Raw genomic sequence first — 20,685 nt, 5'->3', positions numbered from 1 at the left:
TTAGATTTTTTTTTTGGGGGGGTGGGGAAGGGGGTTGGAGGGAGGGTATTAGATATAAATCCAATCATCATGAAATGTACAGTTTATGAGAAAAAAACACTATGAACAAATTACCATACTTTTTGAAGGTTTTTTTACAGTTATACATAAATACTAAGAATTTATATAACTGTCAATATACTATTACTCTTTCTTGAGGCTGTTAACTAGCTTGTTTATATCCACAGCTGACAATTGTCCATGACTTTTCTGGTAGCTATTCATTTAACATTTGATGACACTCACTGAAACCTGAAAACTTTTAGGAAATGTATCAAGATTTGTATAAGCTATTTATAAGCTGGAAAGAGTTGTGTGTAACTTTTCTGGCCAAATATTTTCAACCCTGCATCCTCTTAACATTCTATCTAGATATCAGAAATCAGATTTGAGGAATTGAACTTTCTTTGTTTATGGCCTAGGCTGGCCAGTCATAAACTACTTCATACTTGAAAGCTACATAAGCAAGTTTGACAGACCCACCAGCTTTAGCACAGAAGATGATGAAGTTAATATACAGCTCTTGGTTCAGATTCTGTTAGAACATTGCCAGATCTTGCCCAAATCTTAACTTTAAGAAAGCTTGTTGTGTCAACTTTTGCTGTGGGGATCAATTGTTCAGAGAAAAAAAATTCCTAATTTTAGATAAGTGAGTAAAACCATGGCAGCTAAGACAGCTCAGAGTTTCTGTCCACTGCTTTTGAATATTCTAAGTGTTGTAACCCTAGCTGTAAGGAGTTGCAGTTTCAAATCTTACCAAGGATATCATGAGAGCAGCAGCAAGAGTAATTTATGATTTATTAAGTTGGACGGCTTTTAGAATCTGAAATAAACACCTAGGACTAGCATATTGCTGCTTTAACAGTTATGCTTTAAATGTGAGCAGAGTCTGTTAACATATCTGTTTGCCACTCTTACTGAACTAGAATAAAGCTACATCAGGGGGAGTTCAGATTGGGCATTAGGAAAAGTTTCTTCACTGAGAGGGTGTTTGGTCACTGGAACTGGCTGCCCAGGGAAATGGTCATGGTACCAAGCCTGTCAGAGTTCAAGGAGTGTCTGGATGATGCTGTGAGTTGTATGGTTTAGTTTTAAGTAGTCCTGAAAGGAGCAGGGAGTTGGACTCTGATCCTTATGGGCCCCTTCCAACTTGACATACTCTATGATTCTAAACCCATGAAGAAAGAGAATTTTAAAAGATCACAGAGATCCAGAGGAACTTTTTGACAAACCAATATCCTCTTACCCGTTGTTCCAATTGGGATCAAAAATAGAATTTGTGAAGAAATAATTCTTAGTGAAAGCACGGTATGAATTTTGAAATGTTTGGGTCACAGCCATGCAGCTAACCTTCACTTTCTTCACGCCCTTCTGGTAAGTTCGTACCATTTTTGTACTTTTTTGCAGGAGGTTTGAACAAGATGACATCCAGAGTCTACTTCCAACCATTCTGTGATTCTGTGAAAGTCAAAGATAAAACTAAATTCAAATGTCACTTCTATATGTAGAACTGGGTATTCTATTGGCAATAACCTACAACTGTAGATTGACATTAATATCACATCCTTGACTGTAATAGTTTAGCTTTGATCTCTGATCCCTTATTTCAGATATCATTCTTATAGATTTTTTTTACACAAGAGACAAGACCCAGTGTTACAGATCCTGATTTCCAATGAAATAATTTGTCTCTTCTAACATTCCAATCTTCCAGGTGACCTAAAAGCCAATAAAAATTCAGCTATCATTCCACGAAAAAAAAAAAAAGTAAATATTATATGAGGTTATGTCATAATTAAAAATCTAAGGTTACTTCAGAATTTTTTATTCTTTATTTCTACATGACACAATACACTAGACTATGTAAAGAATGATTAATAAAAATAATAAGCAATTTCTAGACTAGGAGTACTGAAATGTCACACTTTATAGATTATAGAAATGTATCTGCATTATTTGTGTAATGCAGAAAAACAACTTTATTTTGCACAAAAAACCTTGTGAAATTAATGCATTTTCTAGAGAACAGATTAGAAACATTGTTCAGATGTGCAGATTTTAAGTGCCAGTGGTGCTTAATTCTGATAAAGGACCCTAGGAAGTAAAACCAATTTGTGACAATTGAATTTCACAGATGGAAAAGTGGAGTAATACTATTGCAAAATGCAAGATCATGAATTAAATCATACTTCAAATAAAAGTAATTGCAAATGTCTCAAACGGATATTGAAATCCCCAAGTATAGCTCATGTATTGCAATGTGTTAAGGAAGTCAACAGATGAAATGTTCTAAAATGCTACTGCTTTTGAATAAGAATGCTTATGTACAAAATAACCTGACAAAATGCTAGAAAATTTACAAGGCCCAAAAGTGAGAATAAAGCCTAATTGGTTTGTAAATCTCAATTATGTTAAATGAATTGTCTGATAAGTAAGTCAATATATTTAAAACAAATTCTTTTTTCTTTTAATACTTTTTTTTGGGGGTGGGAGGGGGGTGTGTGTGTGGGGAGAAACACAACAAAATATCCAGTGAACAGCTAAGTAGGATTTTCTAAAATTAAATGGCTGCATTTTTATCAACATATGTACATTCCTTCAGAAAAGAAATTGCTTACAAACTAAAAATATTTTTTAGCTTCTACAATGTTGATACAGCTTTCAGAAAAGCTTCAGAAACCATTTTACAAACAGTAAAAATTTCAAGTTTGAAATTCAAACAGAATAAGTCTCCTTAATATTGAAGACTTTTTTCTTGTGACTGATGCTACTTGTATCCCAGGCTAAAAAAATCTATAATTTAGATAAAAATGTCCAGTGTCTTAATATCAAATGTTGCATAACATTTATAATGCCAAAATAAGAATAATGAAACTCGGCAACCCAGAAACTCATTCCTTAATTCTTAAATAATCAAGTTTTTGCATTTCAGTTCAGGATTTTGCTTTGTCTGATTGCAGCTAAGTCAGCTTTTGAGGAAGCTCTTGCAATGCAGGTGGTGAGCAAGAACTTCAGTGAGCAAGGCCTTTCAAACATGAACAGGGCCAGAGAGATCTTGGAAAGCAGGGAGGAGGCTTCAGAAACTGCAGGCAATACAGAAGTTTTTTTACCTTCATAGTCAGAACAGTATAGTTCTTTCAATCCAACAGACTTCTGAAAATTGCTGAACCACAGGAAATGTTATACAATTACACAATGGGTATTGGTAATGCTATCTAAAAAATCCTCTTCTTGTCTGATCACTCTAACTTATAAGTATCTTGTTCTAATAAGCCTAGAAATCTAAAAAAAATTTCATTCCTGAAAAAAATAAAATTAAAAGGGGGGTATCTATTTCAAAGCTGTAGGTCAGCAGCTATCAATCTGTTTCTAGGTTTAGAAGTTCTGGAGAGATTTCACTATTTTTTACTATTCTTTTAATCTTTGTCAGATGTTCTAAGGGTTTTGGTTTGCTTGGGTTGGGGTTTTTATTTGTTTTTCTGTTTGTTTTAAATTCCGCTCCAGCCCACCCCACCCCACCCCACCCCCCCACTGCCCCAAACTCTGCTGAGTTTTGCCAAAACCTACTGGGAAAAATGAAGTGCTCTCAGCAGGAAGCATTGAACCAGTTTCTGCTGTGCTCTGACAATTAGTCTGCATGCTTCCCTCAGAGATGAAAGCTACTCTGGCACATGCACCTCTTTCATGAATGATCAGGAGAACAGCAAGGAATCTCTTACAATTGTGTGAGAAATTAATTTCCTAAGATCATTATGAGAGTCTGAGTAAAACTTACGCATTTTACCCATCCAAAATCTACCATTAGAGCAATGTTGTTTTACGGAAAGAAAACCAAAGTTCAGATACCAATGTAAATTAATTTTGAAGCACCAATAACCTTTTTCCTCTGAGCCAAGAAGTGTTGCTGCTTTGACTAGTAACACAAGTATAGTTGAATGAAATTTGAATAAAAGCAGCATGAGGTCCAAACCAGATCTTTTCGGGAAATTAAATAAAAGCACAATCTTAGCAGAGTTTTACAAACCTTTCTGTCCTATAGTGTGTTTCTGCAATTGAAACAGGTGACAAGATACCTGCTTCCTCACAAGTAGAGTTTGAATACTGTTCTGGGAACCCTAAGACCATTATGTCAGCAAAAGGTAACTCATTGTGATCATTATTTGTGATGAGAATCTGGAGAATAATGTTGATACACTTCTTTTTTTTTTTTTGCTATCCACAGGGTTTTTTTCCCATCATCAGCTAAAATCTGCTTTTGAGGATTATTTGTAGAGTCTTGATTAATCCCTGAGTGTCCATTTCAGCTGAGGTTTTAGGAGAACTGCAAATTCCTTTCTAACATTATACTTCTTAGCTCTTCATATAATTTTGACATCAAGACTGAAATTCTTTTGTATAATCCACATGATACCTTCTTCAAAATTTAGATTAAGGTTTTATTTGTCTCATCTTGACTAGTGGAAATGTTGGCTTTTGAAACTATCTTATTTTTCCATGCTATATGTGAAAAAGATTTTCCCTGTGCACCTTCTGCAGCTTAACCCAGATAGACAGAACTCAGGTTATGTACAGTGACTTGTAAAGGCTTGGCTGATATTCAGAGTGTTAATAGTCATTTATAAAGACCTAGGAGGATTTAATCATCTGCCTATTTACTAGTTTTTTTTCAAAACAAATATGGTGAGAATCATAAGCTTTCTCATTTTTCATTCTTATCCCTGAAATATACATACCCTATATTCTTCATTCTATGAATTCATATAAGAATTATGATGGAAGCAACAAAAACATAGACAATGGTACATAACTGTCATAGGTGGCATTAATTACTTTTTTTTTTATTCTTCAAATTATTCAACAATACAGCTAACAAGTTAGATAAAAAGCCTAAACTAAATTCCCCATGATTAGAAACAAGATCTTCAAGTAAGTCTAGATGACAGTGTAGCTGGACAAGCAGTAGGAAGGTGGTTTCATTCTTGTTGTCTTCATAAAGTAGCAATTTTCAAATTCTAGCAAAGATAAACCTGTTATTCAATTTCTCTGGTTGCCTAGATATACCATTGTACACTTGGTATTGAATATATTAAATCCTAATATTTTAAGTAGAATAACCCTGTTACTTCTATCATTAAACAGAAGGTTTTGTCACATCTATTAGGAATTTTCAAATAAGGCCTATCAGGAATATACATTATAAACATTATTACTTATAGTGACTATGCATTCCTTGAGTGTATGCACTTCCCCCCAAGGGAAGTGGTTGAGTCACCATCCCCAAAGGTATTTAAAAGATATACAGACAATGTGCTTAGGGACACAGTTTAGTGGTGTACTTGGCAGTGTTAGGTTTACCGTTGGACTTGATCTTAGTCTTTTGCATAGAATCCATCAGATTCCATGATTCTACAGTTCTATTTACACATTAAGAATGAGATATCATTACTACGTTAACTAAATGTTTATATGTGATTACATATTGCATATGCTGTTAGTGCATGTTTGGCAGCTATGGAATATTAAAATAAAATAAAAAAATATTAAAAAAAAAAAGTAGTTGTTGAATCTGAGTTCATAATGCCTAGGATTAACTAAAACATAACTACTGAACTAATAATTATCACTCAGGCCCTTTAATATTGTAAGTCATCATATTTAATTTATTGTCATTATTCACAAGTCCAATTATGTTGCTTTTATTTATAATACATTTCAAATACTAGTAAAACAGCAGCCATATATTCTGGACATGCATTCTGGGTCATATATTTTTGGAAATTATTTTTGCAGGTAGACATAGACATTGTCTTTTGCTTTGTGTTTCCCAACTCCTTGAAACAGTGTAATCATATTCTACATTACAAGCCTGAATACCTTCTTCTAGTAATTGAATATTTCTAGAGCTTGTTTTCTGGTTTTGATGCTTAATGGATTTGTCTGACCTATCCAAACTATCATTTTTATCTAGCCTCCAGAACATGTGTCTGCAGTCTGACTGCCTGTTCAGAATGATCCTTGGCCTGACATCACACAAATTGTGCTTGAGAGCTAACTGCTAAAGTATGAGTTGGTAATGGCCACAATTGTTCCAAAACCCAACCTAACAGTTTAATGGTATAGAGGATCAATGTCTTTCTCCCACTTCCAGAATTGATAAAATAAACTGATACTTGATCATTACTATAGACATAGCTATTGTATCTTACATTTTTTACTTGCTACCATATTACTGTATTTTAGTGTTTAACAAGCTCCTAAATAACGCTGATTAATTCTTAAATATTGATAACTCCAGGTTCTTTACAAAAGTGAAACCATAGTCTTGTGATACTTTCTGAATACTTTTATACAAATTCAAAAGAGAACTGAACATTCATTTAACATCTGGCTTGCTCCCATGCTGATTCATTTTTCAGTTAAGTAGGATACTTAGGTGTCACCAGCAATCTTGACTGCAGTATCAAGCAATCCTTGACTAATATGGTTCGTTAGGAATGAACAAATCAGGCTAAAACTTTCTCTAACATATCATTGAGGCCAATTCACTGGACCTAAATTAGCTGGAGTTTACAAAAATTAGTTTTCTTTTCAAGATTTATGCTAGTTTTCCGGCAGATTGGACTTAAGTCCTTTGCTTTAATTAGGGAGCAATTCTGTTGAATACAACAGAGTTTAACTCCTTGAATAGTTTAGGAAATCAGTTCTATTTTAGTTCACATTTAGTTCACAGGTATGTCTGTTTTCAAGCAATGTGGAGCAATAAGAAAGGATGTTTAAAGCGAAGCAGTGGAGCTACCTGATACCGCTACCTGATATTCATTCTATCCTTCTTTCGGGGTTTTTACTGCAGACTAGCCCTACACATGGATCAGCCATCCATTAGTTGCTGGAGTGCACCAAGTACAGCGCACATTCTTGCAGTGTTCATTTCAGGTTTGTTTCATGTGAAGGTTCAGTTGTTCTGAGATTGCTACATTATGGGAACTAAAGTATGGTACGTGGTGATGATGTGGAGTTGGCTTCAGAAATATCTTTCTGATCTTAATGAAAAGATTACTGTAAATGCACCTATAAAATATCTGCTATCGGAACTCGATAAATGCCAAAGAAATAGAAACAAGGTGATAATCAACTTAAAATTGATTTGTGGATCTGGGTGTCTACTGCAATAAAGATCAATTTGCTCTGCACCAGAGACTTATGTTCTTAATATGGTTCTCGATTTTGAATACTAAAAGTGTAAAACATATAGAAGAATGAGATTCTCAAGAATACACCCACATGGTATTTAATATAAAGTTGATATAATTTAGTGTAAGTTGTCTTAGTGACTACTTTCTAAATTTAGAAATATGCCACTTCTCCTAGTAGAAAAAAAAAAAAAAAAAAGAAAGAAAAATCCTAGAAACAGGATCAAAAGAGAGAATTTTTGGTGAAATCTCTTATTATTTTTTATCTGTAAGAAACTCTATGTCTGAAACTGAACTTTTCCAAGTCTAGCAATTTCAATATCTATTAATTTGTGTTGTAACATATTCATTAAAGTTTTAGGCTTTTAAAGACAAGCTATAATCAACTATCCAACTGGATCTAAATATTCCAGTCAGATTTTAATTAGAGTTGAAGAATGAAAAACATACTGAAAATATTTAGTCATAATAGAACATTTGTTTAACTTTGAAAATGAGTTCATTGCAATATATAAACCAAAAAGCTAAAAATACATGAAGAGTCAGATTAAGTGTAAAATCAGGCATTACTGGACACATATACGTAGTTTTACATATGGAATTTTTCATGGTATAGTAATCTATTCAATTGAGAAACACTAACATTCAAGGTCTAACTGTACTTATGGTAGAGCGCTCATTACTGCACAACCTATTAACTTTTTCTTTTTTTGTATAGTTTTAGCTATCATTCACAGAGGTCTCAATTCAAATTCAATGAAACTAGTCTAAATATTCCAGTCAACTGATTGTTAGGTACTTCACATATGTTGTGATTTGTTATATTATAAAATGGGTTGATATCACCATAAGTGATTTAATTACTTTAGTAGTACTTTTATCTGAAAATATTTCATTGTTCATCCTTTTACAGAAAAAGAGTGCTGTTTTCCTAAGGAAAATCAGGTAAATTTTCTAAAAAGCAACATTAGCATATAATATTCAATTATTTTGGATAAGCAACTTCTTCAATTGAAGGAAAAGAAATTAAGAACTATCAGCTGACCTCACCTCTTTGATGAGGATTTACAAATTATATTCTAATATTTGTATTTTTTTTATATGAAGAAACAGTAATAAAAAAAAATCTCTAAAGTCCATGTCTGATATTTCAAAGCAGTAATACCTCATTCATGAATCAAAATGTATTAACATTAAACACATCAAACAATGTTTTAGAACAGTTCAGTATTCAACATGAAAGAAGTAATAGGGAACACAGAAGGTAAACCTAGTGTGCTTTCCTAAGTACTGTTTAATACAACAAACTGCATTGAATGATAAAATCAGCAACACAAATGATACTATCTGGATAGCAGTGGAAATTATTAACATAGGAACTGCAGAGAAGCAGAAACCACAAGGCAAATCCAGGAGTAAACACAGTAGTAGTACAATTACCTAAATATGACTTAAGTAAATTAGTATGTAGATTAAGGAATATTAGAAAGGAATTTTATCACAAGAACACATTGTGTTCCTTAGAATTTCCATTGTTAATATTTATAGCAATGTTTTTTTCCATCAGGCACCGTAAGCATCATCAGTGATTGCAACAAACCTGTGAAATTCAGCAGAATGAAGTTAGTGGAACTAGAGGGAATACCATTCTCAGTAGCTTCTGAAATCATGTTCAGGTTTGGCTGAGATATAAACTTCTGAATATTTCCTCTTCTCCTCTAGTTTGTATTGTGACCACAGATTTCACCAAATGTGAATATGATCCATGGTGCCACAGCAGCAGTACCACAACAGTGTGTAGATCCTGGGACAATGCAAGTTCAGAGAATATAAGAAAAGGTGCTGTTTAGACCATATTGACACACAAGCCTATGGACATACCCTCCATCAACTGGAGAAGGAGATTTAGTTTTTACAGGCATGCTTTGCATAGACCACCTATTCAAGCAAGCTCCCCCAAAGTTTTTAAGCTAAGAAATTTTAATGCATACAGCATGATTGATTATAAGCTTTTTAACAGAGAAAATCAAGGAAGGCAGAACATAACCAGAAAGGCTTTATTAACAGCTCTTACCTATTGCACTATTCAAATCACTGATTCCAGTCATCTCAATGACTTTCTGGGTTGCCTCAGACTCTATGTGCTTCAGTCCTTAGAAATTATTGTCATCACTTTGGAGACTTATGACTATTCATTAAGAGCTGCAAGCAGCCAGATCCCTATTGTCCCTGCCTCACCAGTGTCTTGAACCTTCTTCCCTAAACATGAAGCTTTCCTTCATCCTTCTATTATGTCCTTCCATCACTAATGAGAAGATAAACTAGATTCACAGAAATCCACTTTTCAACCCTCCTCCAAAAGATGTAATAAAACAAGTGTAAACATGAAGTAACACAAGTTTCACTGGGGATTAAGAAAGAGAGTAGTAGGGCACTCAAATGGGAGTAATGTTTTTTTTATTCTTCTGTAGATGGTTCTTGCATTTATATTACATAAAATACTTTAATTTCTTCTTACCCTGGAGCAAGTATACTCTAACAAAGACACAGTCCCAAAAATTTTAGAGTGATTTTGTAATATTGTGTTTATGAAGAATCATCACAGAAGTCTAACAAGTCTCTTGAGGCCTGACTTTGCTTTAGAGAAGTCATATTAACTCTTCCTCAATGTTTCATACCAAGGTAGTTTTAAGAGGTTATACACAAAAATAACATAATCTATTTAATTCTTGAGCTGCCGTAAAACTAGGTATTCCATAGTTCTCTGCTGCAGTAGACCCTGTTTACTTTGTTTTAGACACCTTCTATCAACACTTCAAACCCTAACAAATCCTTTGTACTAGCCTCATCAAACTCTTTCATAGTTACTATAAAGACATGTAATTTAGTTTTTCTAAATATCTCCCTGGATATTTCTTTTGTACCCAGAATGTCTGTTGGTCATTGAGGTTCTGTTAGGCTTTCTATTACTTCCGTGTTTCTAGAGATTTGTTGTTGGTTTTGATACTGTTACTTGCTTTTTGAATTCTTTTCTTCCCTGTAGTGTTTTTATATGGATCTGTGTTTCCACATTCAACATACCAGAGTCTGTGATATTTTCATTTCATTTATTTATAGGCAATTGCAGCTTGTAAGGTCTACTTCTTGCTTTCCTTCCCACAGCCTCTAGTTTAGCCATGCCAGCTCCCTTTTATCTATTTTCAAGCCCTGATTAATGGCACACATTATTTCTGTCTCAAATACAGTATTTTTATATAGCCTCCACTTTTTCTATGAGAATTTAACACCATTAACCTCTTCTAAGCCTTCTTTTAACCAATTAAATGGATTAATATTTTCTTTTTTACAAACTGAGGACAACTGTGGACATTTTTTAACTTTTGTTCCTTATGAAAGCATTTTAAATCTAAGTACATGATGGCTGCTGTTAGATACTCTTCAATTATGAATCAGGACATATAACTAGAATCATGGCAAAGGTTGTTTTGCCTTTTGTGTTTTCTAACTTACTGCTCCATGTAACAGTCACTGATCCTATGTAAAAAATTAATCTTTAACTATGCTGTACTGAGGTATTTGCCCAACGTACATGGTAGCTGTAATCTCCTATTAGTCTTTAGTGTCCTGTACTCACAGCCCCTCTGACCTCAGCAGGTCACAGCCATGGTCACATTACAATCAGGGGCTTCATCATGATCTTTAGAAAGAGAACTACAATAAAGAAAACAACTGAAACATTTTTTTTTATTATTATTATTATTTAGGTGAAACCATGGCATTTGAGACAAAACACACTTTTTCTAGCATCTTTTTCACTCCTGTGACTCTTTGGACTACCTTTTTGGCACATTTCTAGTCCTTACACTGGTATGTGTTCATGTTGAGCACACAAAACTGTGAGTGAAGTAAATGAGAGCTGTATAGGATTTAATAGGCACACAAGACTGGGTTTCAGTAGCAGGGCTGTAGTGTGATCAGCACATGAGCCACCTTCTGTTCCTCATGGATGGCTCCTGAGAGCTCTGGAACCAACCTAAAGAGTGGTGGGAAAACCTACCTTTACGAAAATCAAGACATCAAGCCAGAGGAGCTCATGACACTGCTCAGGTATATGTACAAGAGGCACTGGTAACTGCTTGGGGGTGGAGACGTGCTGCGGGGGCCATGCCATGCCACAGGAGTATATCCTCATAGGGCATATTGTGACATAGGGCATATCCTCAGAGACTGTGGCCATTGGCAACCCGTATCAGGGCCGTAACATCAAGGAACTGAGCATCAGGAATTCATTAAGCACAGAGCAGCAGAAAAAATTGTGCTACATACAACACCCCAACCCCCTACAACCACCCTGAAAGAATTGGGACAGACTTCAAACAGACATTTGGGTGTGGAAGTAATAGGTGTTTATGTACATTTGTTTCATCATTTGTGTGATTCCTTTTCTCAATAACATCACTGAACAGAATTTTATGTTGACTGGTGTACTGCTTTTGTCTGGGATAGAGTTAGTTTTCTTCATAGTAGCTAGTATGGGGTTATGTTTTGGATTTGTGCTGGAAACAGTGTTGATATTGCAGGGATGTTTTAGTCACTGCTGAGCAGTGCTTACATACAGTCAGGCCTTTTCCACTTCTCACAACACGCCACCACCAAGTAGACTGGAGTGGTGCAAAAAGTTGGGAGGGGACACATCCAGGAAAGCTGACCCCAACCGACCAAAAGAATCTTCCATACCATATAATGTCATGATGAGCAATAAAAAGCTGGGGGAAGAAGAAGGAGACAGGGGGATGTTCAGAGTTATGGTGTTTGTCTTCCTGAGTAACCACTGCACATGATGAAGCCCTGCTTTCCTGGAGATGGCTGAACATCTGCCTTCCAGTGGAAGCAGTGAATTAATTCCTTATTTTGCTTGCGTGCATGGCTTTTGCTTTTCCTATTAAACTGTCTTTATCTTGGCCCGTGAGTTTTCCACATTTGCCCTTCCAGTTCTCACCTCCGTCCCACCAGGGCAGAGTAAGCAAGAAGCTGTGTGGGTCAGTTGTCAGCCAGGGTTATACCATGACAGCTAGCAATAAATTAGTCATGTAAAATTCCCTGGCTTGATACCGTTATGCCTACAAAGATACATTATGGATTGGTAAGTAAAGTACTAGCGATCAGAAAGCCCTGATAACTTCAGCTCTGGCTGTGTCACCACACTTCCTGTCTATAGATTATAGTATAACTATAAGGTATAAATAAGGATTCTGTATTTTGAGGTGCAGATAAATTCGCTGGCTAGCATGTTCAAAATTCCAGACAATCATATTAGCAAATTAAGAATTCAAAAATCTCTATGTTTTGAATAGTGTATTGTAAATAAGGAAAGGATTGTTTGCAAAGAATGAGGATTGGCCTAAATAATGCATCATTTCCTAAGAACTATGAATTTTGTGATGAAAAATGTAAAGGTACAAAAGACAACTTTGTATGTCAACAAGACAATTAGTGCATACTGTAAAACACATAGAGGGTGGAAGTCAAATTGCACAAGACTGATTTGTAGCATTTCCTATACTATGTGTACATGTTAAGTAATACTTAAATATGATGGGTTTAAATATGCATTCAAAAATAAAGTGAGCATGATATCACAATCCCAGGGAGCAGCAAGTGTCAACTGTCCTGCAAGGGAGAGGTGCTGAGAGCAGGGAGTGATAGTGACCTCGGTGCCAAGGGACACCACCCTACAGCACCCATACAAGAAGCATAGGGTGGGTCTGGGGATGGCACTCAGACCCAGCCAACAGTCCAGTCCCCAGGCAGGTCCACAGTGAGGAGACAGGTCCTGGGATCAGGCCAGTAAATCAAATATTTGGGTCATGGTTGAGGCCCAGGTAAACAAGTTATAAGGTCAGGCACCAGCCTACTTACAGCACAGCCCAGGTGAGGACCAAGGATGAGAGCCTGAGCCTAAATTCAGCTCCTGAGCAAGGTGGGGAACCCCCAGAACACCACACTCCACCCACCCACCCCCATCTCCCTCAGCACTTTTCACGGCAGTTAGAACCAAGGTCTCAGCCTCATTGTACCAGGCCTGGCCTTTACATACAGGCAGGCAGACCACAAAATGTGCACGTAACGTGTGGGGACATGGCAGCAGGAGGTTCATTCCTGGCCCCAACATGGTGACATGATGTTCTTAAACATCTACTGGTTTATTATCTTCTTTGGTAGATACTTTTTCTTCTAAGAGGTTTTTAAAGTCTGATATCTTTTGTGGAGATGTACTTTATTTTTGTCATTAGTATTTAATAACTCTTATTAATGAAAAGAAAATAATCTTTAAGATACTGGACTAGAATGCAAATAACTTGGGATTCATTTTTGCTTTTAAGACAGTATTAACTGTTATAATGTTACTGATTACTTATTTTAAAATACAAATATTGTGAAAGAACACATTTTACCAGTGAAACCGAAGCCTGTATATGATACCAGAACTATGCACAACCACATGAATGAAGGGAAAAATATATTATAAGTGGGCAAGAATTCTTCTGCATTAGACATGCAATAGCTTTCTTTGTGAAGTGTCTAAAAAGAAAATTAACATTTTATAAATATCTGTTTTAGTAACCCCTGAGAAAATCTCATTATGAAAAGGTGTGTCAAGAGGTTGCTGAATGTAGGGTTTCTAAATATACAGTAATACAGAGCGTAGACTTCCACTCCTGAAAATAGTGACAGGTGTAACGGTACCTATAATGGATATAAGAGTTTGACACTGATAACTTAAAAGAAAAAATGCTAAACGATCCAAAACTGCACATTTGATGGCATATTATTTGCCGAGTATCATCAAACATCATGAGATTCTGAAGATAATGGAATGGTATCAAAATTCAGAGACTATAAGTATTCTTTAAGAAGGCTAGTAGTTTTCTTGCAGATCCATGTTCTTGCTTTTTTTTCTATGGGGAATTAGCTCCTGGGGTGGAAATACAAAGACAGAGGAATTAAAAATTAGTATATGTGCCTGGATGGGGCATTAGGTGGTTAGAGTACTTCAACTGTTTGAAGGCAGAATCAGGATTCAGTAATTAAATTAAAGTAAAAATTATTCTGCGTGGAGGATCAGAATGTAGTTTTTACACTTTCTGAGTTTAATAATTTAAGCCTCAAGTTTGTTACTCTTACTACTATTTAGTCATACTCCACACCTTTCTGGTGTCTTCAGAGGCTTAAACAGTGCTGGTCACTCTGCTGCACAAAGGTCATTGGGACAGGTTCATATGCAGAGTGATTTACTAATCTAAACTTTAGATGTTTCCATCCCAATTTAGGTGACAATAGGAGAGACTGAATTAAACCCTTTGATATTATTCTATAATTTTCAACAGTTCACTGAGTCATTTAATATTCTCCAGCTCATGGTTTCCAACAACAGTACCTTTCTTGTCCTACTTTGATCTTTCAGCATAGCCCAAAATATGCCTCAAAATATTTTTGAAGTACACGGGGGAAGAGGAGGACATTGAAAGAAATGATGTAATTAAAGCAGTATCATAATCCATGTGCACTTTAGAGACAGACCAGGTATATGTAGGTATAGAAATATACACATCCACATCATTCCATATGCTGTGTAAAAATGAAAACAATGTAAATAAACCTCAAAATATAAATGCTATTGTTTATTTTTAGTAAATGGCTTCCTTTGTAAGATACTGTTTACTCTTTACAATAATTTTCTCATCTGTAAATGTCAGATTAGAGGCCACTATTTTAAAGTGTAAGGGAAATATAGTGACAAAAAAAAAAAAAAAATAGAAGTGAGAAAAAACATTGTATTTAAGGCAAGTTAAACTGTCACTAACAAATCTACTGACAATTTCTAAGGTATTAAACATCATGTTATATTTTCATCATTTTCAGTGTGACTCCAAGAATAAGCTTCATAATCTTATTTTGTTATTCCTTCTATTCTGTAATCACATATCTCCATGCAATTAAAAATTGCCTTATATACTGATAGGTCAAAAGAGGCTTTTCTATAAAATAAATAGTCCTGTAGGACTCTGTATTTTGCTGGCTTTGACTGTGACACATCAAAACCTCCAAGCACATGATTAAGGACCTTTGGTTTTCAGCTATATATTTTGAAAACTAAGGTTTTAATTAAGTGTTTTGCTGACTGCATGGGAACATAAAAGAGGTGATGACGCACCTGTACGTTTTCTTCATTGAAGCCATAATTCATATGCCTACATCTTCAGAATATCTACTTTTATCATAAATTAATGATAATTCAGTATCAGGAAAACATCTACAGAAGAGCTTAGGACTAGAGCTTAGATGTTCTGGTTTATTTCTCAGTTTTGTCATAGGTGTTGTACCTTAACTTGGTTATTATTCATTTTTGTGAACAGAGGGAGGGAATATGGAAACTCTGCTTTTAAGCTTGTTTTCTTTCATAAGCAAGTACAATGAAATGTACTAAATGAAAATAAAATCTTTAGCAGGAATGGAAATAGGAAAAATCTGACTTCAGTTACAGTGGTGTAGTTCTGATCAGTTAATTGGACTTATTCTAGTTTCACATAGTGTAATTAGCTGTAGACCTTGCTTTGTTGTATATTTTCTAGTTTTGTAATGAGGCTTTACTATGAAACTGTATTTGATGTGAAAACAGACATAATTTTCTTTGTTTGAATTCCTAGGCTTTCATGGAAAATACCGATGAACCTTGAGAAACAAGTGTTCCGAAGCTATCCTCAGTACTAAAGCAGATGTGAAACACAACTCCTATTTGCCAGGTGAAACAATGACTACAAAATCAGCAGTTTGCATGTTAGCATGCTTTCTTCAACTATGCACCGTAAATGCGCAGGTAATATGTGAGAGGCAAATGACTGCTGAATGGCGAGTTGAACCAAAACCTAGTGTAATAAAATGGACACCAAGGGAAAACTTCTGCTCAGACTTTTACACTGAATGCTGGAATATGAATAAAAGTATTACTGGGAAAATCTCAGAAGAACAAGAGCTCAGTATCCCTCAGATATGCCCCTTACAGCTTCAATTAGGTGACAGTCTTTTCATCTCCTCTGAGCCATCCTTTCAGTCCTATGGAATGAATTTGGTAAATGTTTCCAAGGAAGAATTTATTAAGTGCCCGAAAGCTGATTTTCTTCAAGAGCAGTTGATTTTTGTTTGTCAAGTAAGAGGACTGCACCAAGTTGACCCTAAATGGCTTGGTGTTGGAACTCATTACTTTGCAGAGCTTCCTAAGAGAGGTCCGCTATTGTGCAACATAGGCCTTCGTCTGAATGTAACTGTGAAGCAGCAGTTTTGCCAACAGTCTCCAAACGCACCATTATGCTCTGGGCATGGAAAATGTCTAAGCCATGTTTGGGAAAAAGCATATAATTGCCATTGTTTCTCACAGTATTCTGGAAGATTCTGCCAGAAGTTTGATATGTGTTCCAGTAAACCTTGCCACAACAATGCCTCCTGCAGTGAGAAATCAGAACTTTCTGGAGAGTCTTACCAATGCACATGTCCTCCAAAATTTTCAGGTATTTCTTTTCCCCTCTAGGAATCAATGTTACATAGATAATACATTTTCTTTAATGGATAATGATACAGTGAGTACATTGTTAACAAGTTTTTTGTATAATTTGATTGTCCATTGTCACTACCACACCTGCACTGAGTCTTTTTTACATATAGTCATTTATAGGAGACTATACAGTCATTTCAAGACAGTTTGTACGTGCTTACATCCATGTATGTATTGTGAGGAAAAATAGAACAAGTTCTTATCATGCTTCTTTCCCACTTAAGCATGAGCCATAGCTAAGTACTTGTGAACTCACAAAAGTAACTGATGTTTTTGTTTGTTCAGCATTTCAAGTTCTTACACCAAATAACATGTCATTTGGAGTAAGGTCCCCCGAAATAGCTAAACAAACTGCTGAAAAACAACAAAGGGTTTGGTTGAAATGAACATTTCATTCAACCAGCCACAAAATCTTTCATTTCAGTTTAAAGAACTTTTAAATTACATAAGAGAATTTTTTTATCAAAATTTGTTTCTAATTGAAAAGTCAAACATTTAATTAGAAGAGCAAGCAAAACAAAATATTCTTTTCTTCCAGATTGTTTTGTACTGTAAAGGAGTTTGCTAAACACACCGTTATCATCAAATTAAATATTTTCCAAATGAGAAAAAAATCACCTAATTCTGTCTAGAAAATATTGCAGTCCTTACCCAAAACCTATTGGAGAAACCAAATCTGGGTTTCAGATTGGACTACTAGAGAGCACAGCATGATTAGATACATTCTTATCTAACTGTTATGTCTATTTCATGGAGGAAGAAAAAAGGGATGAAGGAAATGCTGGGTATATTGTTCCTACAATCAGATCAATGGAGTTTGGGAATCCTTAAGAAAGTACCAGAAATATTCATTCACATCACATAAAGGATTATTGGTGCTCTTTCTGTACTTGTGGAGCAGAATTCTAGCAATGTTCCTTTGATAAACTGCACTTCTGTGTTCTCACAATAGTGATGCTATGCTGTTAAACAAAACCGATGAGTCAGGAACGAGTGAGGTTCACAGAATGTAGAAATAGTTATATTGCCTAAAGTTTACTGTAGCTTAGTTTTAATTGCTTTTTAAACTGCATAATAATTTGGTTACTGATGCATTTGCAAATAGAAGATTATGCAGTTATAAACAAGTCAATGTTATCAGAAAAATATTTTTATAATTATTCAAATCTTAGTAAAATTTAAAATATTGATGATATGCAGTATGTTTTCTACTCCTTTTATGATCTCTGTGGGCTATGTAAAAAGCTTTGAAAATAATATCAAAAAGTCTCTGGTACTATTATAATTTAAGTTAATGGCGAGATTCACAAGCAATTATGTTAAAAGCTATCATCATGCTTAACATTATCAACAAACAATGCTTAAAATATTCTGTTAGCCTATATGGAGCAGTGATGGATAATGCTATAATTTTGTACTGGCAATACAGGTCCAGTAAATAAGCTGTGTGTATACAAAAAGGACTATGAGATTAAACCATCATATGTTACAGACATGGCTACACAAAAGCAAGGGAGGAAAAAAGTGCCTCACATAATGTAAGTTCTATTAGAGATTTGAAAAATTGTTGAAGTGTGAATAATGTCATAGCAACAATTCAAGTGGCAAGCATAATTATATGGTATTTAGACCCATATGCTGTAATAAGATAAACAATGTATTCCAGAAAGCTGCATATTAAGAAAAATTCAGTCAAATCAGACTACACATGAGTACATCTTTTGTTTGCAGTGCTGGAAGAAACTGTAAGCTAGATTAATGCCAAAAAGAAACAAACACTACTTATAGCGTTTCTGCCTTTTAAGCTCTATGTGAATTTGTAACTTTATGACGGATGAGGTTCAGCACAGTAGCTTGTATTACAGCAGCTGAAAATCTTTCTGCCTTGCTTTAGAACTTCAGTAATTTTGGTGAAAATTAGTGACCAACATTAGCACAAATACCTATCTATCAATCCACCTACCTATTAAATATAATGTTATACTTCAATGTAAGTTTGACATTTCAGGAAAAAAAAAAATTACTAAAGTTCAATCTTCCTATTATCCCTTTTAAATAGGTAAAAACTGTACAGAAATAGTTGGACAGTGCCAGCCACATACATGTTTCAATGGTAACTGCAGCAATGTTACTCCAAACACTTTTCTTTGTGAATGTGACAATGGCTTTACAGGTAAGAAAAGCCTTTGTTTCCTGTCTTATAGTAGTTGTTTCCGGTGTTTTAATAGTAGTGCAAATATTTGCTTTATTAAAACCGTTATTTCAGATGATTGTGGCACAGTCTGTAATTTCCTCAGATTTTTTTTTTAATTAGGATTTGTAAAATAAAGAAATCAGACTTCCATGTGACCATTCCAAAATACTCATGTACTGAAGTAAAACTGTATAAATGATAGAGTCTTTTCATGACTAGATCCCATCCATGAGTTCCTTTGTCCTATTGGCAGTATGACAAAGGAAGTCTCATAATCAATAACTGAGAGTTCCTAATAGAGAGCTCTTGCTGGATGATTTAGAATGATCATGACACCTGTATTCATAAGTTCAGCATCCTCTTAATAGATGTGCTAGGAAAAATATAGAAGTAACTTAAAGAATCAATAATCTCATGATTTATTGGTGTGTCTTGATAAAAACAAATAAACAAAACCAACCAAACAAGAAAACCCACCACACAGCCAAAAAACCCAACTCTCAGAAGCTAATCTGTTTACTTAGGATATACTGGACAAATAAGATGCTTTCATGAGAAAAGCTTGAATCATAAACTGTAAAGGCATCCTATTGTAAAAACTTTTTCTTGGGACTTAGAATAGCATCCAAACTTAAAACAGTATTAATCCTTGTACTTCACAGCAGAGATTTACTGTGTTAATATAAGAAAAGTAGCAATACACAGAAGATTTTTTTTAACAATGTTAAAAAGTTAAATGTAAAAAAAAGTTAAAATACTTTTAATTAAGTATAAAGCTAGCACTTGAATATCCAAGGACAGTAACATTTTTTAATATGTCTCTTTCTTGGAGGTATCAGTTATACCTGCCAATCATAAACAAATAATTGCATTGAAATGCAGAGTTAAAAGAAAAAAAAAAGAAAAGAAGAAAACAAAAGAAAGAAAAAAAAAAAAAGAAAAAAAACCCAAAACCACACCAAAACACAAACCAAAACAAAACCATAAGGGGGTTAGAGGGATCCAAGAGCCAATCTTTCTTTTCATAGTGAAAGACTGAACATTCTTGTTGACATTTTAGTTAAGTCTGTGTAGAAACATAGCTTTAAAAATGGGATAGACATACTTAATTCTAAATTCCTAGTAGATCCGTTTTATATTACTCTCCTTTTTCTCCCTTCACTGAAGAGGGCATCATGGTCAACGTCATTCTGAGAAAACTGAAAAACCCCTTTCTTCAAAGGAGAAATGTCTACTAGTAAAGTTTTCTACAACTATCTTTTCCCCCACACATGGTTTATATCTTTTTAGAACCCTTATTCCTGTCCCTCTCATTGAAATGGTGCAGGTACATTGTTTTTGAAAATTTCCCCACAAAAATCTTTTGTTTCCTTGCAATTTTGACCTAATGAAGGAGTGGAGGAGACAGGAGAAACCCCCTCCCAGATACAGTAAAGCCCAACCCCTAATGACATGAAAAGAGTTCAATACACTCAACTCTAGTGGACGGCAGCAACCATTGCAATCTACTCTCCAGGTAGCTGGTAAGGATGGCAAAGAAGAAAAAGAGACTACGAGTGTGAGTTAGCTCCCTTTTTATTCCTTAGTTAACCAAAAGAAAATGAAGAATACTGTCTTGTTTCTGAGCCTAAGTGTCATGGGACAAGGCAGAC

The 20,685-nt window shown here is 34.9% G+C and overlaps 1 protein-coding gene across 1 annotated transcript in view; it reads left to right on the top strand.

Moving 5' to 3' along the window:
- The first annotated feature begins 15,944 nt into the window (after positions 1-15,944).
- EYS (eyes shut homolog) overlaps positions 15,945-20,685 on the top strand; it is an 871,402-nt gene continuing 866,661 nt past the window's right edge. The window contains exons 1-2 of the mRNA XM_027787807.2: positions 15,945-16,795; positions 18,899-19,012. Of these exons, the coding sequence (XP_027643608.2) occupies positions 16,042-16,795; positions 18,899-19,012 (868 nt within the window). The 5' untranslated portion in view covers positions 15,945-16,041. The remainder of the gene's footprint in view (positions 16,796-18,898; positions 19,013-20,685) is intronic.

Source organism: Falco peregrinus, chromosome 7 (genome assembly GCF_023634155.1).
Source record: "Falco peregrinus isolate bFalPer1 chromosome 7, bFalPer1.pri, whole genome shotgun sequence".
Lineage (NCBI taxonomy): Eukaryota > Metazoa > Chordata > Aves > Falconiformes > Falconidae > Falco > Falco peregrinus.
Note: the sequence above shows the minus strand (reverse complement) of the source record. Positions and strands in the feature narration are given on the sequence as shown.